Source organism: Conger conger, chromosome 1, assembly GCF_963514075.1.
Source record: "Conger conger chromosome 1, fConCon1.1, whole genome shotgun sequence".
In the NCBI taxonomy this organism is placed as follows: domain Eukaryota; kingdom Metazoa; phylum Chordata; class Actinopteri; order Anguilliformes; family Congridae; genus Conger; species Conger conger.
Genome location: NC_083760.1, coordinates 82,975,004 through 83,002,675, shown reverse-complemented (window position 1 = coordinate 83,002,675; position 27,672 = coordinate 82,975,004). Strand labels below are relative to the sequence as shown.

At 40.4% G+C, this 27,672-nt stretch overlaps 1 protein-coding gene across 1 annotated transcript; it reads left to right on the top strand.

Moving 5' to 3' along the window:
- The first annotated feature begins 35 nt into the window (after nt 1-35).
- LOC133137157 (B-cell receptor CD22-like) lies at nt 36-27,672 on the top strand. The gene is made up of 12 exons (XM_061255277.1): nt 36-93; nt 507-561; nt 1,009-1,356; nt 1,457-1,699; nt 3,438-3,716; nt 4,624-4,863; nt 20,892-21,158; nt 21,689-21,958; nt 22,864-23,133; nt 23,644-23,727; nt 24,114-24,192; nt 25,541-27,672. The coding sequence occupies exons 2-12, from the start codon at nt 519-521 to the stop codon at nt 25,548-25,550; spliced, it is 2,133 nt and encodes a 710-aa protein (XP_061111261.1). The 5' UTR covers nt 36-93; nt 507-518; the 3' UTR covers nt 25,551-27,672.

Below are 27,672 nucleotides of genomic sequence, written 5' to 3'. Positions count from 1 at the left end.
TTGAGCAGATTCTGCTTTTACATGTACTGGGATGCTGTTCAATACTAATGGCTCATTAGCAAACCACTGAGTGCAGATCCACACTCTCAGCAGGTGAGTGTTTTCCCTTATTTAACTTATTTAAATTATGTTCCAATATAATTGTTAATGCGAGAAGATTAAACAGTGATCAAATCTGAAAAGAAAGTACATTTTCTGGCCAGAAATTACTGCTGTTTATTCCAGACATCGATCATTCCTCGTGGAGTTGATTGTCTCGGCTGACTGGACTGAGCTCTTCATCAAAGCCTGCACATTTAGCGGCTTTATCAGCACAGAAACTCACTGTGTGTTCTTGTGTAGCATATGTTTCAACGATGATATACAGAGTACTCTCTGTGAGCTCTTGTGTAGCTGTTAAAATGGGGATATACAGAGTACTCAGTGCGATTTCCTGTTCTTCATGTTTACAGTGTGAATAAGAATAATCATGACCTGTATATTTGTATTTGTACGAACATTTTCAGTCTGGTCCAGCCATGCTCTTCAAAACCGTATTGGTAATCCTCCTCTATGTGTCAGGTAAATGGTTTATGTGTCTCCAAATATGTTTTCGTTTTGGTTCCTTTCATTCTCACTGGCACAGGAATGCATATCATTTCCGTAATGTGCAGTATGGTCATTCGCTTTGAGCAGTGCAATCTCTCTTCTTCATCAGAAGAGAGAGAAATAGAAAAAGAATGGATAAAAAGAGAGAATGGATAAGATGAAGTTCCTCGTCACACCTAGCTTTGAAACTGAAACATAGGCATGATGGAAATATCTCTGGTTTTACAGAATGATCAGAGCTGTTTACTGTATGAAATTATTGGAATTTTGGAGAAAAAGTTAGTTCCAGTTGTAAATACAGCTGATGCTTGTGAATTGAATCCATGGGCTGTAATGTTGTCTATACTCCTGTGTGTATGTGCATTTCTGAGCAGCGTGTGCGTGTGTGTGTTTGTGCACGCGCGTGTGTGTGTTTTTCAGGTGTTCTGGGCCGAAATGGATGGGGAGTGACTTACACTCCTGAGACAATCTGTGGCTTAAAGGGGTCTTCAGTGGACCTGCACTGCAGTTACTTATATCCCACATCTTACTCAGTGCAGAAAACATTCTGGTTCATTGACTGGGGAGCTTATCGGGAGCCTTATGACCTGTCCCTGGATCCAGAGTACTCTGACCGTGTGGAGTACCTTGGGAATCATAACAATGACTGCACTTTTAGAATAAAACAACTGAGAGAAAGTGATTCAAAAACATATCACTTCAGATTCCTCACCTACTATGCTGGTAGAAGTTATTCTGGCAAACCTGGTGTCACATTGGACGTTACAGGTAACCATTTTATGCCATAACCATAATTTTTCTCCCATAACTATGAGTGAAAGATTGAGGAAGGGAGAGATGCCTGTTTACAGTATTCATTTGTTTGCAGCTCTACAGGTGATAATGTATCCTGGCACAGTAACAGAGGGACAGAGTGTAACACTGACCTGTAGCACCACCTGCACTCTGACTGGCCGCCCAGCCTTCACCTGGTACAGGGACGGATCTCCTCTGTCCTTCACCACCCAGACACACCAGCTCACAGCCAGCAGTGAAGATAGAGGCAGATACTCCTGTGCTGTAAAAGGCTATGAGGATCTCCCCTCCCCTGTAGTGGCTCTTACTGTGAACTGTGAGTACAAGACTTATGTGTTTCACTGTATTGTTGATGTTGTCATCACTGTACAGTAGATTAAAATTTTAAAAATTCTACAGGTATTAAAGATGTCAGCCTTAATCAACAGATCATTTCTGCAGATTACATCGCCTCTAAATCTGCAGGTCTGAGTTAGACACAAAGGTATACTGACATGAATCAGTATCTGAAAACACTAAATATTTGTTACGTTTACACTGTACACTAAATTTACAGCATATACAGTCCTGTGCAAAAGTTTTAGGCAATGCTGAAAGTAAGAATGCTTTCAAAAATAGAAATGTTAATACTTAATTTCTTATCAATTAACAGAATGCAAAGTGAGTGAACGGAAGAAAAATCTAAAGCAAATCAATATTTGGTGTGACCACCCTTCGCCTTCAAACCAGAATCAATTCTTCTAGGCACACTTGCAAGTCAAACAGGAGCTAATGATCAATTTATTATGTAGGTTGAAACACAATCATTAAGTGAAACAGAAACTGCTGTGTAGGAGGGTTAAAACTGGGTGAGGAACAGCCAAACTCCACTTCCAAGGTGAGGTTGCTGAAGACAGTTTAATGTCAGAAGTCATACACCATGGCAAGACTGAGCACAGCAACAAGACACAAGGTAGTTAAACTGCATCAGCAAAGTCTCTCCCAGGCAGAAATTTCAAGGCAGAGGGATTTCCACAGTGGTCGGCCAAGGAAACTTGATGAAAGACACATCAGGCTTACTTCCCTTCGCAATCGGAAGATGTCCAGCAGTGCCATTAGCTCAGAATTGGCAGAAACCAGTGGGACCCAGGTACACCCATCTACTGTGCGGAGAAGTCTGATCAGAAGTGGTCTTCATGGAAGAATTGCAGCCATAAAGCCATACCTCCGATGTGGAAACCAGGCCAAGCGACTCAACGATGCACGAAAACACAGGAACCTGGGTGCAGAAAAATGGCAGCAGGGTCCTTGGACTGATGAGTCAAAATGTGAAATATTTGGCTGTAGCAGAAGGCAGTTTGTTCGCCGATGGGCTGGTGAGCAGTACAAGAATGAGGGTCTGAAGGCAACAGTGAAGCATGGTAGAGGTTCCTTGCAAGTTTGGGGCTACATTTCTACAAATTTGGTCAGAATGAATGGTCTCCTCAATGCTGAGATGTTGAGGTGGATACTTATCCATCATGCAATACCATCAGGGAGGCAGCTGATTGCCCCCAAATGTATTCTGCAGCAGGACAACAACCCCAAACATACAGCCAATGTCATTAAGAACTATCGTCATCGTAAAGAAGAACAAGGAGTGCTGGAAGTGATGGTATGGCCCCCACAGAGCTCTAATCTCAACACCATCGAGTCTGTCTGGGATTACATGAAGAGACAGTAGCATTTGAGGCTGCCTAAATCCACAGAAGAACTGTGGCTAGTTCTCCAAAATGTTTGGAACAAACTACCTGCCGAATTCCTTCAAAAACTGTGTGCAAGTATACCTAGAAAAATTGATGCTGTTTTAGGTGGGGTTACACCAAATATTGTCTTGATTTAGATTTTTCTTCTGTTCATTCTTCTGTTTGTGCATTTTGTTAATTGATCAAAATAAACTAAACATTTCTATTTTTGAAAGCGTTCATATTTTACAACATTTTTTTACTCCTCCCTAAAACCTTTGCACAGTACTGTGCAGTTCAGAGTAAATATTTGCCTGATGCAAGTTTGCAAACCAATGTTCCCTCTTCCAGATCGTCCTAACAGTGTCCTCACTGTATCAGCGAGCCCCTCTGCTGAAATAGAGGAGGGCAGTTCAGTGACTCTGACCTGCAGCAGCGATGCCAACCTACGAGTGTACAGTTGGAAGTGGTATAAGACTGGAATATCTGTGGTATATCCTACAAGGAAATCTTCAACACGATCCTACTCAATTGAACATTTCAAAACCACAGAGGCTGGAGAGTACTACTGTGAGGCGGGGGATCGTCATAGGACATTTACATCTCCTCATATACATCTCAAATTGCTGTGTGAGTAATTCTGTTCTGTCATTTAGAATGGTATGGGCAGCATCTTCAGTGAAAGCAGCTAATGCATCTACTTTTGTTTGTGAAGCTAAATGAGGTAGCACATACAGTGGTATGATAGTGCTTTTTCCACAGACCTCTGATCTCTGTTTTACCAGCCTGTATACCTCCATTCTCGCCATAGTTACATACTGTAGCTACACAGAGTAATATTTTAATATGTAATGAATAAAGCTAAAATAAATGATGTAGCCATCTTCATGACTATACCTGTGACTTTATTGTGTTTAATATTGCTGATACATTATACGTAATAATATTAATTATAAATAACTACATAAATTACTGTATTACATTTCATAAAATAACAAAACCAATATTTATCACGGGCGGCACGGATGGTGCAGTGGGTAGCACTGCCGCCTCACAGCAAGGAGGTCCTGGGTTCGAATCCCCGTCGGCCGGGGCTTCTCTGTGCGGAGTTTGCATGTTCTCCCCGTGTCTGCGTGGGTTTCCTCCGGGTACTCCGGTTTCCTCCCACAGTCCAAAGACATGCACGTTAGGCTGATTGGAGAGTCTAAATTGCCCGTAGGTATGAATGTGTGAGTGAATGGTGCGTGTGCCCTGCAATGGACTGGCGACCTGTCCAGGGTGTATTCCTGCCTCTCGCCCAATGTATGCTGGGATAGGCTCCAGCCCCCTGCGACCCTGATCAGGATAAGCGGGTTCAGATAATGGATGGATGGATGGATATTTATCACACCCATTCATCTTTTTCTGCTCATGTCACCTTTTGTTTTTGCTCTTATTTATTTAACAAAACACATACCTGGTTTTCACCTTGCTGGATATTTGACTGCAGTACTGAAGTGTGTTCAATACATTTTTTTTTGGCTTTTTCTCCACTCAGGTTTGAAGTTTAAAATAACGGCTGACTCAGTGACAGAGGGAGAAATGGTGACACTGACCTGTGAAAACAACTGCCCTTACAGTTACGGAAGCAGCATTGAGTTCCGCAAAAACGGACAACGTCTATCTAACAATAACCCAAACATGTTCAGAGCCAGGAGTGAACATGCAGGAAACTACTCCTGTGGTCAAAGCAATAATCAGCATTTATCTTCCAATGTAGTGTTTCTCCGAGTGAAATGTGAGTACATAAGGTCAGACTCTTAGATTTAAATTCTTTTGCTTCTTCTTCTTCTTAACCCTTGTGTAGTCTTAACATCCTGTATACTCCCCTTGTCCTAAGGGTAAAAAATGACCCGCCTTCAATAAACCCCTAAAATGAAGCAGCTTACTTGAATTCTAAACCCCAAATCTATTTTGCATGAAGAAACAACCTGTCACTCATCGCAAACTTTGTTTCAAGTTGAAAAAATAACTTTTAGGGGGGTTTCTCTGCTGCCAAACATAGTGGCAGGTCATTTTTACCCTTAAGACAACTCAAGGGTTAAAAACAAACAAAAAATATTGAGGGTAGTTTTTCTTTTTGTACAATTTTGGAAAACGAGAAGGGAGATATGTTGTTTTTTGCATATTTAGAAACATAAACTGGGACCCTTGCCACATAATCAAGTATATTTACCTATTAGTATCACATTGGAAAGATCTGCTGAAAATAGCGAGTTGATTAGCAAATTGCGCAGTGTCAAAATGAACAGCTGAAAGTGTATATGACACAGACTTACTGAAGAAAACATGTATCAAATAAATAATGAGGCATACTTTGGAGAACAACTAAATAAGTACATCTATGAATGAATGATCTGCAATGCAGCAACATTATAAGAAGCTGTAAGGAGGAGGAACGAATGTTCTTCATTCTGGATGCTCAGCTTGGAGTTCATGTTTGCGTGTGTGTGACAGTGAATTACCATAGCAATACCTGAAATCCGAATGCCAAACATGTCTTCATTTCTATACTTTAACCCTGATATGCTGGGGAAACTGAGGTTATGAACACACTGAGGGTTTTCTTTAACTGAATTGAGTAAGTGTGACATTTATATAAAACTGCAGCAACTATTATCTTCTCTTTCAGATCCTCCTCAGGGAACCACAGTGTCAGTCTCTGGTGAAATAGTGGAGGGCAGTTCAGTGACACTGACCTGCAGCAGCGATGCCAACCCACCAGTGAACAGATACACCTGGTTGAAGGGGAATAGAGCTGTATCCTCAGAGACAGGAGGACCAAAGGCGAGCTACACCATTAAACACATCACACAGCAGGATGCTGGAGAGTACTACTGTGAGGCAGGGAATTGGATTGGGACACACAGATCTCCTCCAAAACTTCTCTATGTGCAGTGTGAGTATATCAGTATTGTCTATCTCAGCTTCAGAGAGAAGTCAGCCATCTCTTTTGTGTCTGTGGGTTCACAACATTAACACTGACTAATCCTGTCAAACTGGATAATGGAGGAGAAAGTGTGTGAAGATGTCAGGGCATTCATATGCAATGATGAGTAAGCCAGATCATACAGTCATACAGTATCTTAATTATTACATTTGTAGTCATGAGTTTGCACAGGGCAGATGCAGCTACCACATGTAGGTGTTGATGTACATTAAAACTAACGTGATTTTAATGAACAAAGCAGACAGGGTTGTTTGTTTCTTTTTCTGTTTTAACATTCTGTATTTATCAGCATAGAGGCCTGAAACATGGTAAAATTGTAACTCCCCATGCTAAAAAAATCCTTTTATCAAAATACTGCCGTTATTTTTGAAATCCTGCCAATCTCTGGGGGTTTTTTTTAACCAAGAACCAGGAACAGTAAATGGCTGCACAGCTGTTTGAGATACAACGCAGTGACTGAAAATGTGGTTGAATTTTTTTCTATTGATTATAGATTCTCCCAAGAACACCTCAGCATCAGTGAGTCCCTCTGGTGAAATAGTGGAGGGCAGTTCAGTGACTCTGACCTGCAGCAGCGATGCCAACCCACCAGTGCAAAACTACACCTGGTTTAAGAAGAATGAAACTAGAGTCTGGCAGGCAGGATCAGGACAGAGTCTGAACTTTCCTTATCTTCAATCCTGGAACAGAGGATGGTACTACTGTGTGTCAGAGAACAGGCATGGAGCTAAGAACTCCACTGCTGTGACTCTGAAGGTTTACTGTAAGTATTTTATTTTATCTAAGATATCCTTATTAGATACAATTATCTAGAGGACCCAGGGAACATTAAGAGAACATATATGTGGCACATTTAAATGGCTGGCTCTTTCCTGGAGACAGCAAGGAGTAGGTATAGGAAACTGCAACAAAATGAGCATATGAATGATACAGTGCCATGAAAACATATTTGCCCCGTTCCTGATTTTCTCTATTATTTAGTATTTTATACATAGAATGGTTCTAGGTCTTTAGAAAATATGTAATCTTATAAATAAGCTGAACCTGAAACACAATTAGTTATTTAATAATCCAAAACACAAAAGCAAGTCCACATCTCATTTACATCTGAGAAGAATCAAAAATAGCGTTTTGTAGCGGTCCAGTCAAAGTCCTGATTTGGCTCGAATAGAGATGTTGTGGCAGAAACTTGAAAGTGGAGTTCACGCTTAAAGACCTATGAATCTGTCCTTATTAAAGCAGAAGAGTGGGTTAAAATTCTTCCACAGTGATGTGAAAAATTTATATCAAATTAAAGAAAGTGTTTGGTGGTGAAACCAGTTATTACATTTAAGGGGCCAATTACTTTTTCACAGGGGTGACCTGGATGTTTTTTAATTAAATCAAATCAATGAAACAATGATTTAAAAAAATGTGTTTAGAGTTTATGCCGTTTCTCTTTGTCTAATATTACACTGTGCCTAAAGATTTGAAACCATTCAATGTATAGAAGAGAGGAAATTATGGAGGGGGCCAATACTTTTCACAAAAAAAGATCAATGAAGAACAGTGCAGTGTTTTAACTACAGTCCCAATATTGAGGATTTGGGTTTGTGAGCATCTCCAATGTACTGTATGAAATAATTATGTTGTTAAGATATAAAAACTTTAGTGGATTGCCTGAGTCATAGTTCACATAGAAATGCTAATTCTGTTTCAGATCCTCCCAAGAACACCTCAGTATCAGTGAGCCCCTCTGGTGAAATAGTGGAGGGCAGTTCAGTGATTCTGACCTGCAGCAGCGATGCCAACCCACCAGTGCAGAACTACACCTGGTTGAAGAAGAATGAAACTGGAGTCTGGCAGGCAGGATCAGGACAGAGTCTGACGCTTTCTAACTTTAGATCCTGGAACAGTGGACACTACTACTGTGTGTCAGAGAACAAACATGGACCTCAGAACTCTACTGCTCTACTGGCCACAGTGCAAGGTAATGCCAGAACATATCTGATATGATATTTCATATGATATTGATCATGAGGCTACAATGCAATGCTAACCATGATAGTGAGACTACAATCTGAACCAGATAACCATATATATGATCGAGTAGCATCTCTTAAAGTGTCAGGACATCAGCCTTGCTTAAAAATCAGACGTGCATTAAATCCTGGTTGGCTTTGAGGGGTATGTTTACACATTTATTACTTTCCATTGACAGACCTTGGTGAGGTGTGAAATTCAAAATGATTGAACTGACACTGGTTCATCTCTCTGACTTTGTTCAGGAGGTCAGGTTGTGGCTGTGGCTGCAGCTGTGGGAGTTGGTGCCATTGTGGCTCTTGTGTTTCTTGGTGTTGTCTGGGTGAGGTACGTGACTGAAAATGTGTCACTGTTCGCAGTCCACAGGCTAAAACTAGCATATTTCTGTAGAATGGTGTTGTCATATGCTAATTACATTGCCTCATGCTGATGCCATAGTCCCCCTCTGTTGTCGGATTAGTGCTTATCTCATCAGTCTGATTAGTGCTTGTCTCATCCGTCATTTGGGATTATTGCACTGTCAACCTTAAATGTGCAGGCTCATTTCCTGTGATGGAATGACATTTGAACAATAAAAAATACTGGCGGCAAATACTTGGCAATACACATTATTCAAACAAATGCAAAATGCTACTTGCACCAGAAGGTTTTGTCTCTGTGTTTCTCTGAAGTTGTTTTCTCCAGATAGTTTTGCTCTGCAGATAGATCCAGATAGTTTTGCTCTGAAGATTGATCCAGATAGTTTTGCTCTGCAGATAGGTCCAGATAGTTTTGCTCTGATGATGGATTCATCTTGCTACTTTTAAATTAAGCAGGAGAAGAAAATCAACAAATGTGACAGTGCACACTGAAGGGGACAGGGAGGTAAGTCAATCAAAAAACTTATTTCAGACATAATATATGTTATATGTGGCCTGCTCCATCAAAATCACTCCTATTGGCCCAAAAGCAAATTTTTATTTCTACACCAGATATCAAGGGAGCCCTGTCCTGTTTCATTTTGAATGGCACCAAACCCTTTAAAACTATATTTTTACGCTGAACATTTCATATTGATATTTGATATTAAGATACAGACCATGACAGCAAAAACATGTAGCTACGAATGCGGCTGATGTGGTTGTTTGTGACTGGTGAACGCTGACAACCCTTCACCTGCCTCTTTCCTCTGCCCTGTAGGGGAATAAAGGCCCCATTTATAGCAACATCTCAGGGACGCCAATGAGTCACACTGAAACCCTGTGTACAGACAGAGGAAACGGTGAAGTTCCCCTCTACTCCTCTGTACAACCTTCTAACACACACAACCAAGTAGAGCTTCTATACTCCACTGTGTGCTACCCTCAGAGTGAGGACGAGGTTCAGTACGCCAGCGTCCAGTTCCTCCCCTCCGGTGCAGGGCCCAGGTGAGAATAACCCACCACTACACCATCTGTGCTGTCTGTCGCTGTGTCCGCCCTTCTGTTGCTGCAGATCTCTCCTGCATATTTTTATCACAGACAGCTCTCTGACTGGAGCCTATGAGAGGCTTCTTCAGAGTCAGCAGGAGAAGGACCCTCACTGGATAGACCAGAGGGTCTCAGTGAGGGAAACCTGAGATGGCTGTCCCCTGGAAAAGAAAAAAACTCAAACAAGTGTTGGGATTCCAATCATAGTACATGCACATCTGTTATACTTACATCAGCATGTACAAAAAATAAATGGTACAAAAGCAAATTACATCTGTAATATAATAATGTAGGGCTTAAAGTTTTTCTTGCTTTGAGCCACGGTAAAGTAATCTGTAATTTGGGCGACATTGGCTCAGAAGCTAGGAGCGGTCGTCTGGCAGTCGGAGGGTTGCCGGTTCGATCCTTTCCTGGGTGTGTCAAAGTGTCCCTGAGCAAGACACCTAACCTGCAATTGCTCCTGAAGAGCTGGTTGGTGCCTTGCATGGCAGCCAATCACCGTTGGTGTGTGAATGGGTGAATGTGTGGGCGGCCTGTAATGTAATGGTTAAGGCGCATGACTGGGACTCCCAAGGTTGGTGGTTCGAATCCCAGTGTAGCCACAATAAGATCCGCACAGCCGTTGGGACCTTAACCCTGCATTGCTCCAGGGGGGATTGTCTCCTGCTTAGTCGAATCAACTGTACGTCACTCTGGATAAGAGCATCTGCCAAATGCCAATAATGTAATGTAAATGTAATAAATGAGAAGCATCAATTGTAAAGCTCTTTGGATGAAGGCGCTATATAAACCATTTAATACAAATCTGTAACACCTGGTCATGTAAGCATTTACTAAACAGATACTGGAAATGAATGACAAAATAGTATCTCAGAGACTCCAGAACATCTGAGTCCATCTGTTACAGCTCATCACGTCAAGCACAGAAGAAAATATTAACCTTCTAAGACCTGGCAATTCTATTTTGTCCCCTGTAGTGAACATGCATCTCTGCTCTTAATGGCAAGAGCCATATCTCCTGTGTGATGCAGGGCTGGAGGTGGCCACTGCTCACGTGGTGATCAGACAGCAGAACTCAAAGAAACAGTTTAAAGCCTTTTAGTTTTCCAAAAATGGAACAAAAGTACAGCCCAAACCTCTGAAGGAAAATAAGGGACACAATTATTTAAATGAACTCTCCCATGCAGCAGTTCACACCACTCAGCTTCCAACCCACTTTGATTAGTATGAGCTGAATACAAGAAATACATTATTTTTTGTTCAAATCAATGCATTTTGTCATAAACCTTTGTCAGCATGGCAAAATGTACTGGATAAAGGACAATACTTATCCATAACAGGCAAACACATCCAAAATCACATGAAATCATACAATCATATGTAAAGGGTAAGAAGTCAAGAACCAAAGGCTCTTCCTATGTATACTTTTTAAAAATGAACCATAAATATCACAACACAGGTAATTAGCCACAAGTAGGATTCAGCAAACATTCAAGGTGCTATTTTAATGCTATTTTACCCAAATTAGCTGAATTATCTCGGAATTTGCATTACATTGTGGGATTGAAAGGCCTAATTTAATTGAGCTTTTTTCTCTAGTTCAATATTTATAATATTTACAGGTGACATGGTTTTAGATATTTTTATTGTTGTTGTTGTACACTTTTTGGTACTGCAAACGGTATTGCAAGATTTGGCTTGTTTGTTTGAGAACATTCATATTTTGGCTGTTTGTTTGATGCTGTCCAAATATATAAAATATTTGTCTGAAGCAGAATTCCTGAGGGTACTTCTGTAGCTGAACTTCATCTAGCACGTTGTGCCTGAAGGAGACAGGGTTGTCTTGATTAAATATGATTCTGTCTGTGACTTTAATAGAGTCTAAATCAGCTGCTTCCTCCATGCAGGCCACCAGCATCGACAGTGACGGAAGACTGCGTTCTCTACAGCACAGTTTGAAAACATGAAACATGAAAATAAAGCGTCCACATCTCTCATTTCACAAACCTTGGGCCGACGCTGGTTATGCAGTGTGCATACAGTATCTCTTTGAATGTGCGAGCATTTCCTGTGTTTTAATAAGCAAATATTCTGTCTGGATAGCAATCCTTAAGCATCAACATCCTTCGCTTGGAATCAACCAAACATGTACCTGATGACATGATGTACCTTATGACTAAAATAATTGATTATAAGATTGAAAAATATTTTTTAATTTTTTAATTTTTAATTTATTAGTTTATTTGTCAGGGACAATGCAGAGATAATTCTAACAGGTTACAATAGCATGACACAGATGTGTTGCATCTAGTATTTCTAGCCAAGGCTAATTAGCAATCCCTGTTCTTTTTTTAAGCTTTTCTTCTTAAAAATGGTCTTTACATATCATCATTACCAAAAGTACATTAGTCAAAGTGAGCACATAGTAAATAGTGACATAGCAGGTGAATGCAGGTGATTCAGGATTGGGCGAGCAGACATACTATCTGAGTGACATATAAGGGAAGAAACCGCTCCAGTCGTCACACTGGAGATCAGACTCAGACTCTTTCAGGGACTGTTTACCTCTCTACTATCCCCTTTCCCCCCAATTTGCTTATGAACTTATGAACTCAGGTCACATGACGGTGGTTATTGGGTGTTTAAAGGTATACTCAAAATGGATCGTTCCTTTGACATTCTTTCAACAGTATATGTATTGTATGTCTATATATTGTAAGAGTGGTGATCCCCTAATCAACCCCTGACCACAGTTTTGCTTAGCTAAATGTAACTTACTGCATCTAAGATATAAGGGGAATAGCAGAGACCGTGGTACAATAGGAGACAGCTCCGAACAAATTAGAGCCCCAAATAACGGCTCAAAAAATAAAGCTACCCATCAAAACCAGGGCGAAGAAATAACAACAAAAAACAGAGTGCATAAACGTGAGCACTCAAACCCCGAACCGGGGGGAAACCCAAAATAAACGTACAACCTAGTGTAAAATACTAGGCACCGAAAATAAAACGCCAGGAGTCGCAGCTCCAGAAAACTTAGAAATAAAAGTACATACCCGGGACACAGTCCCTTACCCACGGACTCACACAAGCCGAAAAATAAAAGTAAACAAGGAAACTCAACCCCAAGGAAGGTGTTCGCATAAGGCACACTGCCAGTGAGCAGAACCCCTTCCTTACTTATATTGATAGTTTTGCGATTCGAAAAAGGCTCAGAAAGAACCGATACCCAGAACAAAATAACCGACTCAACTACCAGAGTCTACCGTGTGCTATACCAGCTTGGGTGACAGAGCGTAAGTGTACACCGAAGCAAAGACCAATGGAAAATGAGAGCTTTAAATACTCTCCAGTAGGGTAGGTACCTGGCTGGCACTAATGACTACCAGGTGAAGGTAATAAAGCACCCCCCCCCTGGTGGCCACAGCCGGTACTCCCTCCCAACCCAGACAGCTATTGGTTTTTAACCTATGATATGATAACCTTTATTATCTCAAAGAAAATATTCAATAGTAATGGATCTGCTGCAATACATACTCACAGCTTACATTTAAGAAATAATATATATATATATATATATATATATATATATATATATATATATATATATATATATATATATATACAGTACTATAAAATAACACATTTGAGATTTCCAAATATTCATTTTCCAGAGATATTTTTGTATTTAATTTTAAAAAGTAACATGTTACTGTAAGCAATTGACTACTTTTTACATAAAAACTTGATCAAGGTTGTCTGAGATCAGAGGCAAGGAACCAACCAAAGTCTGCAGAGTTACTGTGGCAAGCTGATTGTCTTATAGAACTGCAGGACAGCGTTGGCTATCTAAGAGAAGTGACGCAGGTTTAACGCCAAAGGGTGGTCACAAAAAATATTGATTTGATTCAGTTTTTAACTATTCTGCCAAATTACTAAAATGTAGTGTGTAAGGGTAATTTTCTCAATTGATTCTTAATTGACAATGTGTGTTAACATAAAGACAATCACGTGAATACAAATAACCTTTCAGTGATAATCCTTATTACTATTAGACCACTTTCCGAATTAACTGAGTCTTTCTCTGTCTCTCTCCAGCAGACAGACACCCTTTGACCTTAATGTCTCTGCTTCTCAGCTAGCACATTCTGGTCTTACAGCAAGGTCAACAAGGGGTATTCAGAAGACAAAATACTGAAAATGTTTGTGGCCAGCTTCATGTCTTTTTGTTTTGGTAAAACCCCCCCCCTTTGGGAAAAGTGTGTATAAGAGTCTTACTGTGTCTGATGCAAATCAGAAAGCCAGTAAGCTTTCTCACTTTCTGTCATTTCTTTGCAAATAAATACGAAAGTTAAAGAGAAGAATAGCTATTGTTGTGTATTTACTGGATCTGTTCCATCAGACGATGCTCACCTGTGAAATGTTAAAAAGGGCATTTTTCCCTAACAAGTTTAAAATGTATAGTACGTTTATTTAGGACCTTTCATTTAATTATTTTGGAAAGAATCGTATCTGTACAGAATGTTCTACAGGGGCCTAAGACTTTTGCACAGTATTGTATATTTACACCTTTCCCATCATTTCATAACTTCACACACTAACTCCACATATAGACTCAATGAACACTTTATTAGGTATTTATTTGACTTATTTTTAGACTTTTGGTATTCTGCTGCCATAGCCTATCCACTTAGAGGTTTGATGTGTACTGTGTTCAGAGAATCTGTTCTGCATACCACTGTTGTACTGTGTGGTTATTTGCGTTACTGTCACCTTCCTGACAGCTTTGACCAGTCTGGCCTTTCTCCACGGACCTCTCTCATTATCAAGCCATTTTTGCCCACAGAACTGCTGCTCACTGGATGTTTTTTGCTTTTCACACCATTCTCTGCAAACCGAGGTAGTGTTATTTGTGAAAATCCCTGGAGATCAGCACTTTCTGAAATATTCAAACCACGCTGTCTAGCACCAACAATCATTCCCTGGTCATAGTCACTTAGATCACATTTCTTCTTTTAGTACTGGGCAATACCTACACATCACTTGCAGTTACTCATTAACAAGAGGGTGGCATCCTGTTGCTGATCAAAACTGCTGTATTATTTTATCTCCACAAAGACCTGGAGGATCTGGACAATACATCGACGAATGCTTCCACCGAATTTGAATTATGCCAAACACGCCGAAATCCAACAAAGTGTATCAACAACCGACACAGATGGTCTACCGGTATCTCTCAGCAACAACACAGAGATTAGTGATTTACTGTGCCCCATAAACTTCCGTCTGTCTTCATTCGATGCCAGATTATCCCTTATTGAAGAGATCCATACAGAGTTCCAAGGATTAAGCGAGAGCTTGGAATTCAGTCCCTTCTTTGGTAAGATGGCAAAAAAATAAACAATAAAATAAAAATAAGAATAGCTAAGAAGAACAGAATAAAGCTAGAGATTCATGGAGAAATGGTTAAACATGCTGTTCTTGGCAAATTACCCTATAGATGGACCACAGGTGAATGCAGTACATTTAATTTGCCTATAGATGGCGCAAATACTACAGTAAATCAATCAATCCTGTTCTCGGCCTAAATTTCTCATGTCTTTTTTCTAAGAGCTTTTATGAAGCTAAATTAAAGTGGTTTGGGAAGTGTTTTTGATATGGGGTTCCTGGACTTACGAGTGTTTACTACAGCTGATGCCTGTAATTCTCAGTAGCAAAGCAGTCACAGCTGTTTCGCTTTAGACATGTCACTGGAAGTATATTTTTACCCATTGCTATAGGATATCTCATATGAAGACAATGTTAATTCATCTAGAGATACTTAAAATGAACTGAAGCTTAAACTTGAACAACTACTGTGTGATGTTCAGATCTGTGAAAGAAACAAAGGTCTCCCTTGAATGGATTCATGCACTTATTTATGTGCAATATCTGGAATTATGCTTCCAAAAATAAGGGCTTTCCATTCATTATATACATTTTAAACAACACATAGCAACTTTTTTGTTGTTGCAAGACGATAGAACTGGGATCAAATCTGAAAACAAAGTGCATTTTCTGGCCAGAAATTACTGCTGTTCATTCCAGACAACGATCATTCCTTGTGGAGTTGATTGTCTGGCTCTCGGCTGACTGGACTGAGCTCTTAATCGAAGCCTGCACATTTAGGGGCTTTATCGGCACAGTAACTCACTGTGTGTTCTTGTGTAGCATCTGTTACAATGAGGATATATAGAGTACTCACTGTGAGCTCTTGAGTAGCATCTGTTAAAATATGGATATATACAGTACTTACCATGTGTTCTTGTGTAGCATCTGTTACAGTGAGGATATATAGGGTACTCGGTGTTATTTCCTGTTCTTCATGTCTACAGTGTGAATAAGTATAATCATGACCTGTATATTTGTATTTGTATGAACATTTTCAGTCTGGTCCAGCCATGCCCTTCAAAACATTTTTGGTAATCCTCCTCTATGTGTCAGGTAAATGGTTTATGTGTCTCCAAATATGTTTTCATTTTGGTTCCTTTCATTCTCACTGGCACAGGATGTGCAGTATGGTCTTTCGCTTTGAGCAGTGCAATTTCTCTTTTTCATCAGAAAAGAGAGAAATAGAAAAAGAATGGGTAAAAAGAGAGAATTAAGATAAGATGAAATTCCTCGTCACACCTAGCTTTGAAACTGCAACAGAGGCATGATGGAAATATCTCTGGTTTTACAGAATGATCAGAGCTGTTTACTGTATGCAATTATTGGATTTTTGGAGAAAAAGTTAGTTCCAGTTGTAAATACAGCTCATGCTTATGAATTGAATCCCTGGGCTGTAATGTTGTCTATACTCCTGTATGTATGTGCATTTCTGAGCAGCGTGTGTGTGTGTGTGTGTGTGTGTGTGTGTGTGTGTGTGTGTGTGTGTGTTTTTCAGGTGTTTTGGGCCAAAATGGATGGGGAGTGACTTACACCCCTGAGACAATCTGTGGCTTAAAGGGGTCTTCAGTAGACATGCACTGCAGTTACTTATATCCCAAATCTCACACAGTGCAGAAAACATTCTGGTTCATTCACCAGAACCCTACACAGGAGCCTAAGGACCTGTCCCTGGATCCAGAGTACTCTGACCGTGTGGAGTACCGTGGGAATCGTAACAATGACTGCACTTTCAGAATAAAACAACTGAGAGAAAGTGATTCAAAAACATATCAATTCAGATTCCTCACCTACAATGCTGATGGAAAATATTCTGGCAAACCTGGTGTCACATTGGATGTTACAGGTAACCAGTTTATGCCATAACCATAATTTTTCTCCCATAACTATACTGGAAGATTGAGGAAGCGAGAGATGCCTGTTTACAGTATTCATTTGTTTGCAGCTCTACAGGTGATAATGTATCCTGACACAGTAACAGAGGGACAGAGTGTAACACTGACCTGTAGCACCAACTGCACTCTGACTGGCCGCCCAGCCTTCACCTGGTACAGGGACGGATCTCCTCTGTCCTTCACCACCCAGACACACCAGCTCACAGCCAGCAGTGAAGATGGAGGCAGATACTCCTGTGTTGTAAAAGGCTATGGGCATCTCCCCTCACCTGCAGTGGCTCTTACTGTGAACTGTGAGTAGAATACTTGTGTGTTTCACAGTATTGTTGATGTTGCCATCACTGTACAGTAGATTACAATTTTCAAAATCCTACAGGTACTAAAGATGTCAGCCTTAATGAACAGACAACAGATTTGTGCAGATTACATTGCCTCTAAATGTACAGGTCTAAATTAGACACGAAGGTATACTGACATGAATCAGTATCTGAAAACATTAAATATTTGTCAAGTTTACACTGTACACTAAATTTACAGCATATACAGTACTGTACAAAAGTTTTAGGCATGTGTGAAAAAATGCTGTAAAGTAAGAATGCTCAATCAAAAAAAAAGAAATCTCAATCAAATCAATATTTGGTGTGACCACCCTTCACCTTCAAAGCAGCATCAATTCTTCTCGGTACACTTGCACAAAGTCAAACAGGAGCTAATGATCATCAATTTATTATGTAGGTTGAAACACAATCATTAACTGAAACAGAATCAGCTGTGTAGGAGGGTTAAAACTGAATGAGGAACAGCCAAACTCTGCTTCCAAGGTGAGGTTGCTGAAGACAGTTTAATGTCAGAAGTCATACACAATGGCAAGACTGAGCACAGCAACAAGACACAAGGTAGTTATACTGCATCAGCAAGGTCTCTCCCAGGCAGAAATTTCAAGGCAGAGGGATTTCCACATGTGCTGTCAAAGGTCTGTTGAAGAAGCACAAAGAAACGAGCAACGTTGAGGACCGTAAACGCAGTGGTCGGCCAAGGAAACTTATTGCAGCAGATGAAAGACACATCATGCTTACTTCCCTTCGCAATCGGAAGATGTCCAGCAGTGCCATCAGCTCAGAATTGGCAGAAACCAGTGGGACCCAGGTACACCCATCTACTGTGTGGAGAAGTCTGATCAGAAGTGGTCTTCATGGAAGAATTGCAGCCATAAAGCCATACCTCTGACGTGGAAACCAGGCCAAGCGACTCAAGTATGCACGAAAACACAGGAACCTGGGTGCAGAGAAATGGCAGCAGGTTCCTTGGACTGATGAGTCAAAATGTTAAATATTTGGCTGTAGCAGAAGGCAGAAGGTCTCCTCAATGCTGAGACGTACTGGCAGATACTGGCAATACCATCAGGGAGGCTGCTGATTGGCCCCAAATATATTCTGCAGCAGGACAACGACCCCAAACATACAGCCAATGTCATTAAGAACTATCATCATCGTAAAGAAGAACAAGGAGTGCTGGAAGTGATGGTATGGCCCCCACAGAGCTCTGATCTCAACATCATCGAGTCTGTCTGGGATTACACGAAGAGACAGCAGCATTTGAGGCTGCCTAAATCCACAGAAGAACTGTGGCTAGTTCTCCAAGATGTTTGGAACAAACTACCTGCCAAATTCCTTCAAAAACTGTGTGCAAGTATACCTAGAAGAATTAATGCTGTTTTAGGTGGGGTTACACGAAATATATAAAGATTTTTCTTCCGTTCATTCACTTCTTCTGTTTGTGCATTTTGTTAATTGATCAAAATAAACTTAACATTTCTATTTTTGAAAGCGTTCTTATTTTACAGAATTTTTTCACTCCTCTCTAAAACCTTTGCACAGTACTATGCAGTTCAGAGTAAATATTTGCCTGATGCAAGTTTGCAAACCAATGTTCCCTCTTCCAGATCGTCCTAACATTGTCCTCACTGTATCAGCGAGCCCCTCTGCTGAAATAGAGGAGGGCAGTTCAGTGACTCTGACCTGCAGCAGCGATGCCAACCTACGATTGTACAGTTGGAAGTGGTATAGGACTGGAATATCTGTGGCATATCCTACATGGAAATCTTCAACACGATCCTACACAATTGAAAATTTCAAAACCTGGGAGGCTGGAGAGTACTACTGTGAGGCGTGGCATGGATATCGGACTAAAGTTATATCTCCTCATGTACATCTCAAATTGCTGTGTGAGTAATTCGCTTCTGTCATTTAGAATGGTATGGATGGGCAGCATCTTCAGTGAAAGCAGCTAATGCATCTATTTCTGTTTGTGAAGCTAAATGAGGTGGCACATACAGTGGTATGATAGTGCTCTCTCCACAGACCTCTGATCTCTGTTTTACCAGCCTGTATACCTCCATTCCCTTCATAGTTGCATACTGTAGGTACTCAGAGTAATATTTCAATATGTAATGAATGCTAAAATAAATCATGTAGCCATTTTCATGACTATACCTGTGACTTTATTGTGTTTAATATTGCTGATACATTATACATAATAATATTAATTATAAATAACTACATAAATGACTGTTTTACTTTTCATAAAATAACAAAACCAATATTTATCAGACCCATTCCTCTTTTTCTGCTCATGTCACCTTTTGTTTTTGCTCTTATTTATTGAACAAAACACAAACCTGGTTTTCACTTTGCTGGATATTCCACTGCAGTACTCAAGTGTGTTGAGTACATTTTTTTGGGCTTTTTATCCGCTCAGGTTTGAAGTTTAAAATAACGCCCGACTCAGTGACAGAGGGAGAAATGGTGACACTGACCTGTGAAAACAACTGCCCTTACAGTTACGGAAGCAGCATTGACTTCCGCAAAAACGGACAACGTCTATCTAACCATAACCCAAACAAGTTCAGAGCCAGGAGTGAACATGCAGGAAACTACTCCTGTGGTCAAAGCAATAATCTGCATTTCTCTTCCAATGTGGTGTTTCTCCGAGTGCAATGTGAGTACATAAGGTCAGACTCTTAGATTTAAATTATTTTACTTCTTTTTCTTTTTCTTAACCATTGTGTAGTCTTAACATCCTGTATACTCCCCTTGTCCGAAGGGTGAAAAATGACCTGCCTTCAATAAACCCCTAAAATGAAGCAGCTTACTATTTTGCATGAAGAAACAACCTGTCACTCATCACAAACTTTGTCATCAAATTTCAAGTTGAAAAAATATATTTTAGGGGGTTTTCTCTGCGACTAAACATAATGGCAGGTCATTTTTTACCCTTAAGACAACTCAAGGATTAAAAACAAACAAAAAATATTGAGGGTAGTTTTTCTTTTTATACTATTTTTGAAAACGAGAAGGGAGATATTGCATATTTAGAAACATAAACTGGGGCCGTTGCCACATAATCAAGTATATTTACATATTAGTATCACATTGGAAACATCTGCTGTAAATAGTAAATTGATTACCAAATTGGGCAGTGTCAAAATGAACAGCTGAAAGCAACAGGATATGATACGCACTTCCTGAAGAAAACATGAATCAAATGAATAATGAGGCATACTTTGGAGACTAAATAAGTACATCAATGAATGAATGATCTGCAATGCAGCAACATTATGAGAAGCCATAAGGAGGAGGAACGTGGGGCATCATTTCTTCATTCTGTATGCTCAGCTTGGAGTTATGTCCAATGTCTATCATACTGTATTGTATCTCCACCAGTCACTGACAGAGGCACTGTAAACAAACACATTTGGCCAAGTGTTATGATGTGTAGCACATTTGTGACTGTGTGTGTGCATGCACGTGTGCATCCATGCATGTATGTATGTATGCGTGTGTGTGACAGTGAATTACCATAGCAATACCTAAAATCCTAATGGCGAACATGTCTTCATTTCTGTACTTTAACCCTGAGATGCTGGGGAAACTGAGGTTATGAACACACTGAGGGTTTTCTTTAACTGAATTGAGTAAGTGTGACATTTATATAAAACTGCAGCAACTATTATTTTCTCTTTCAGATCCTCCTCAGGGCACCACAGTGTCAGTCTCTGGTGAAATAGTGGAGGGCAGTTCAGTGACTCTGACCTGCAGCAGCGATGCCAACCCACCAGTGAACAGATACACCTGGTTGAAGGGGAATAGAACTGTATCCTCAGAGACAGGAGGACCAGAGGCGCGCTACACCATTAAATACATCACACAGCAGGATGCTGGAGAGTACTACTGTGAGGCAGGGAATTGGATTGAGACACACAGATCTCCTCCAAAATTTCTCGATGTGCAGTGTGAGTATATCAGTGTAGTCTATCTCAGCTTCAGAGAGAAGTCAGTCATCTCTTTTGTGTCTGTGGGTTCACAACATTAAAACACTGACTAATCCAGTCAAACTGGATAATGGAGGAGAAAGTGTGTGAAGATGTCAGGGCATTCATATGCAATGATGAGTAAGCCAGATCATACAGTCATACATTATCTTAATTATTACATTTGTAGTCATGAGTTTGCACAGGGCAGACACACCTACCACATGTAGGAGTTGATGTATATTAAAACTAATGTGATTTTAATGAACAAAGCAAACAGGGTTGTTTGTTTCTTTTTCTGTTTGAACATTCTGTGTTCATCAGCATAGAAGCCTGAAACATGGTAAAATTGTAACTCCCCATGCTAAAAAAGTCCTTTTATCAAAATACTGCCAATCTCTGTTTTTTTTGTTTTTTTTACCAAGAACCAGGAACAGTAAATGGCTGTGCAGCTGTTTGAGATAAAACGCAGTGACTGAAGATGTAGTTGGATTTTTTTCTATTGATTATAGATTCTCCCAAGAACACCTCAGTATCAGTGAGTCCCTCTGGTGAAATAGTGGAGGGCAGTTCAGTGACTCTGACCTGCAGCAGCGATGCCAACCCACCAGTGCAGAACTACACCTGGTTTAAGAAGAATGAAACTAGAGTCTGGCAGGCAGGATCAGGACAGAGTCTGAACTTTCCTTATCTTCAATCCTGGAACAGTGGATGGTACTACTGTGTGTCAGAGAACAGGCATGGAGCTAAGAACTCCACTGCTGTGACTCTGAAGGTTTACTGTAAGTATTTTATTTTATCTAAGATATCCTTATTAGATACAATTATCCAGAGGACCCAGGGAACATTAAGAGAACATGTATGTGGCACATTTAACAGTAAAGTGCTTCATAAAATTGCTTGAAGTGGTTATTGATATCTTTAGGTGAAGTCAGGGGCACCCCAGAATTAGACTTAATTCTTATGGACTGGCCGATCATTCTCTAATTTACGTAGTTGTCTAGCTAGCAACTTGTGAGGCTTATCACCAAATTCAAAGTATTTCTGTTTTACATACATTAACGTTGTTGAAAGCCTTTGTGATATAGTCTGGTGGTACTGGAATCTGAGTTTAAGTATTCCCTTATGCAAGTCGAGAGAAGGTGATTCAGCATTTTCACAGTCAAGCTGGTGGATTTCCTGTTCTAAGTTTAGTAAAGTTATTCTGTTCTGCTTATTTCTTTGCCCTTTAAATGAGATGACACATCCCCTCAAGTATGCTGGTATTTGGCATTTAGGATATGGGGCATCAGTTTCATATCGACCAGGATTAGCGTATCGACTTCTAACTCATTTCTAAGGAGAAAACTGAATGCTTTTCCAGACTAAAAGCAATTCAGTCCTCCAACAAACTCTCTATCTTTCTACCTCTATGGTTTTAATGAACATAGCAAATAGGGTTGTTTGTTTCTTTTTCTGTTTTAACATTCTGTTTTAACATACACTTTTCAGCATAGAGGTCTGAAACATGGTACAATTGTAACTCCCCATGCTGAAAAAATCATTTTATCAAAATACTGGTGTTATGTTTGAAATCCTGCCAATCTATGTTTTTTACCAAGGACCAGGAACAGTAAATGGCTGTGTAGCTTTTTGAGATGCAACGCAGTGACTGAAAATGTAGGTGGAATTATTCTATTGATTACAGATTCTCCCAAGAACACCTCAGTATCAGTGAGTCCCTCTGGTGAAATAGTGGAGGGCAGTTCAGTGACTCTGACCTGCAGCAGCGATGCCAACCCACCAGTGCAGAACTACACCTGGTTTAAGAAGAATGAAACTGGAGTCTGGCAGGCCGGATCAGGACAGAGTCTGAACTTTTCTAACTTTAGATCCTGGAACAGTGGACAGTACTACTGTGTGTCAGGGAACGAACTTGGAGGTCAGAACGCTACTGCGCTACTGGCCACAGTGCAAGGTAAGGCCAGAATTCAGAATGTTTTCATTGATCTCCAGATTCCGTGAAGCAGTTACCTTGTAAGTTGTGAATTCCTGACTATGTGTTTGAATGGCAGTAAGCATGCCAAAAACTATGCAAGCTGGATACTAGCACTCAATAAAATAAAATGACAAAAGACGAAAAGGAAAATGATCAGATTAAAATGCAGTTAAATGTAAAAGTATTGTGACTATGTTACATGAGGGCTGTGATTCCAACATGGATCACACAATATGGATGTGATGAGTGACAGGTTGTTTCTTCATGCTTTATTTTTAGGGTTTAGTGAGGGCGGGTAATTTTTTACCCTTAGGACAAGGGGAGTATACAGAATGTATAGGGGTTAAAATCCAAGGGTTAAAATCCAATGTGCAGGAGAACAGAGCAAACACAAATTGTGTCGCATTCCCCATACTTTTAAATTGAAATTTCATAAATGTATTCACATGGAGTTAACATGAACTTTTTATCAACAAACTTTATGTCTAGAACCATCGTGGCACAGTGTACAGACCTTCTGCCTGGCACAGAGCACACACAGAGCTCATACTTCCAAGGCAGTCAATATGGAAGGTGAGTAACAAGCGATGTACAGTAATATGTCTGTTATTTTTAACAAGGGTGATTGTGTCTGCTTGAGTGTCTGCAATAAACAACCTGCATATCTGATCTTATGATGGTAGTCATAGCAGGGGCGGAAAATGTAGCTTCCAAAAGTAAAAGTCCTTTCAGTATTTTGTTGCTAAAAATTTGCTTATTAGCATAATTCAGTTTTATGAAATGTTGACTTTAGTGTGCTACACAACACTTAATATTTTTTTGTCTTTTTTAAGTTTTTACAAACCAACTATATTATGAGCAAGCAACTTATTTGGCTATGTAACTAGCTGACTATATAACTGAATTGTAGTTGTCTCCTACGCATTAATTAAAATGCTATGTCTGTTTATTTCCAACAGGGGATTGGACAGAACTTGTGTGTGCAGTTGTTGGAAGCATAGTGACGCTTGCACTCATTTCTGTTATTGTGTGGACGAAGTAAGTGTTCACAATGCGAAAACGTCTGGAAATCAATCACTCAGAAGACGTTTAATTAAAAGTTCTCATTAAACAGAGAGATTTGTAGTGATTCTACAGATTCACTTTTAAATTCAGAGGAGTAGGTAGGAATGTTACAGCAAGATGCCATCTTTAATATTTGTTACTCACCCCGCCTCCCCCCTTTTATAGTCCACAATTTGTTAAAATGATCATTATAATTCCAATCCTGGTACACCGGTTCTTCAAGTGATTCTGTAATGTATAACTGTGATGTATGGTCAAAAGAACCAGGTTGGACCAGGATACTTAGATTAACAGCTGTACCTTTGGTAAAGTGCCATGGGAACTTTGCTGATAGTAAATCAGGACATCATTTTACCATCTCAGCTGAAGAGCAGCACTTTCACAGTGCCCGTCCTGATGAAGGTACGCTGGATTTAATCAGGTTCAGATAGAAGAGTGCCTGCCCTCTACTGGTCCACCAACACACCTTCAAGCAGCAGCCATTTTCTCTCAAAGTAGCACATACTGTGCCATGAAAAAGTATTTGACACCTTCCTCTGTTATTCCTCTGAATATTTGTCACACTGAATGCTTTCAAATCTTTAGACAAACTGTAATATGAGAGAAAAAAGGGAACCTTTTAAACAGAAAACACACTGCTGCTGCACACACACTCCTATAAAACTGTTACACACTTACAGTATATAATACTGCTACACCCACTCCTATAAGACCATTACACACTTACAGTATATAACCCTGCTACACACACTCCTATAACACCGTTACACACAGTATATAACCCTGCTACACACACACTCCTATAACACGGTTACACACTTACATTATACTATAACACCATTACTGCACATGCTTTCAGTATATAAGCCTGCTACACACACTCCTATAACACCGTTACGCAAAGTACATAACCCTGCTACACTCACACTTCTATAACACCGTTATGCACAGTATATAACCCAGCTACACACACACACACACTCCTATAACACTGTTACACACAGTACATAACCCAGCTACACACTTCTACTACACTGCTACTACAGCGGCTTCCCCGAACCCCTGCCTCTGCCAATTTTGTGAGAGAGCTGCCAGGGGGAACAAGAGAGAGAGGTGCCAGGACAGAAGAACCAGCACCACTCGCCACGGATGTGAGAAATACATCTGCAAGGAGCACACTCAAACAATCACATAGTGACTCATGCATGTGAACACACACACACACACACACACATACACACACACACGTGCACACAAACCATCTTGTTCCGGTTCAATGTTCAATTTGAATATCGACCTTTTGACCTTTTTTCTAATATAGATCTCATTAGACCCAGCTCCTGGTCCATTATACCCAGCTCCTGGTCCAAGCGATGGTTCTGTCCCGCCTGGACTACTGCAATTCCCTCTTGGCTGGCCTCCCAGCATCTGCCATCAGACCCCTTCAACTCATCCAGAATGCAGCAGCTCGTCTGGTCTTCAACCTTCCCAAATACTCACACGTCACCCCCCTGCTTACTTCCCTCCACTGGCTGCCTGTCATGGCTCGCATCAAATTCAAAACATTGGTGCTAGCCTTCCAAGCAGTTAAGGGGTCTTCCCCAGCTTATCTAAAAAAAATCATCAGACCCTACACCCCTGCCAGACCTCTTTGTTCAGCCTCCACAGGCCGCTTGGCACCTCCCCCTCTCCGAACCTCCACATCACGCTCACGACTACTGTCTGTTCTGGCTCCACGGTGGTGGAACGAACTCCCCGTTGAGGTCAGAACTGTAGAAACTCTCCCCACCTTCAAGCGCAAGCTGAAGACACACCTCTTCAAGCAGCACCTCTCCCCATCCCTCCCTACCTCCCTGTGAACCTTAATTGTTGTCTCTGTGACTTGCTTTTGTAGCATGGTTAGCTCAGCTAGTTCGCTAGTAAGCACGGATGTGCAGTGAAAGCGAAGGCTGGTAGCAGGTTATCGCTACAACATTCCCCGATGACGTAACCCTCAAATTCAAAAGAACGTTGTTGCCCTTGGCTAGAGGCGAGTTCGTCTTTAGCTGACTGGTAACGCGTTCGTTCTACAAATATTTGGACAAGTGAGAGGCCGGGGTTCAAATCCCACCTCGGACTCAGGCAATTTCTCACCTGTTATATTGGTGCCGTGACCCGGATCTGTTGCAAGGGTGGGAGTAAAAAAATAAATAAAAAATGGTTGCTGCAGAGTTTCACATGGAGAAGGAAGTCAAAGGGGGGTGAGTGTAGCATGGTTAGCTCAGCTAGTTCGCTAGTAAGCACGGATGTGCAGTGAAAGCGAAGGCTGGTAGCAGGTTATCGCTACAACATTCCCCGATGACGTAACCCTCAAATTCAAAAGAACGTTGTTGCCCTTGGCTCAAGGCGAGTTCGTCTTTAGCTGACTGGTAACGCGTTCGTTCTAGAAATATTTGGCCAAGTGAGAGGCCGGGGTTCAAATCCCACCTCGGACTCAGGCAATTTCTCACCTGTTACACTTTGTGTATCGGAATTTTTAGTTGGCTAGGTAAGCAGTGTTTGGATAGTTAACTTTGGTCACTTTTGCTCTGTTTGTTTGTTTCTTTGTTCTCAAAAAAAAAAAAGAAAAAAAAAGGGCCCTCGTCCTTATCTTTGTTGTACAGGTAGCAGTTGAAATTGTACTTCCCTCTAGGGTCTTTCAGCGAACTTATCCCTGGTTATGGGTATGCACTTTGTTGTACGTCGCTCTGGATAAGAGCGTCTGCCAAATGCCAATAATGTAATGTAATGTAGATCTATATGGGTCAATTTTGACGCGTAGCACCACAGATGTCATATAACAATATTGGATGATAATCATTGTTTACGTGAGTGTTTTGGGCAAAGATAAATCATGGGTCAAATTTGACCCGCTAACAAAAAAGGTGTGGGCAACTTTCTAACACGTTAAGAAGGTTAAAGTAAGCATATGCCAATGACCCAAAAGAAGAAACACAGATTGAATTATGAAAATTCAATTTCAACTTAATCGAATACTAAATAAATAAAATAAAATAAAATCATGAGACAAAGACTCCGACAAGACCACTTCGAACAAAACAGTAAATCAGGCTAATATTTGGCTAACCAACTAAAGCAAAATTAAGAAAAATTATACCTCAGGAATCAAGCCTAGTTCAGCAGACACCAATTCCTCCTTGAATAAAATAAACCTACCACAACTATGCAAAGAATATGTACAAGTACTGAACGAACCATGAACACAAACTGAATTCCAGAACCTTTTTAGCCTAGCCTAATTATTAGCAACGGTTAACGAGCAGATAACTAGAGTGGCTGTAATTCTCAGTTGCAATGCAACTGGAAGTATATTTTTTACCCACTGCTTTATGATATCTCATATAAAGACAATATTTATTTATCTACAGATACTTAAAATGAACTGAAACTTAAAATTGAAGAACAACTGTGTGA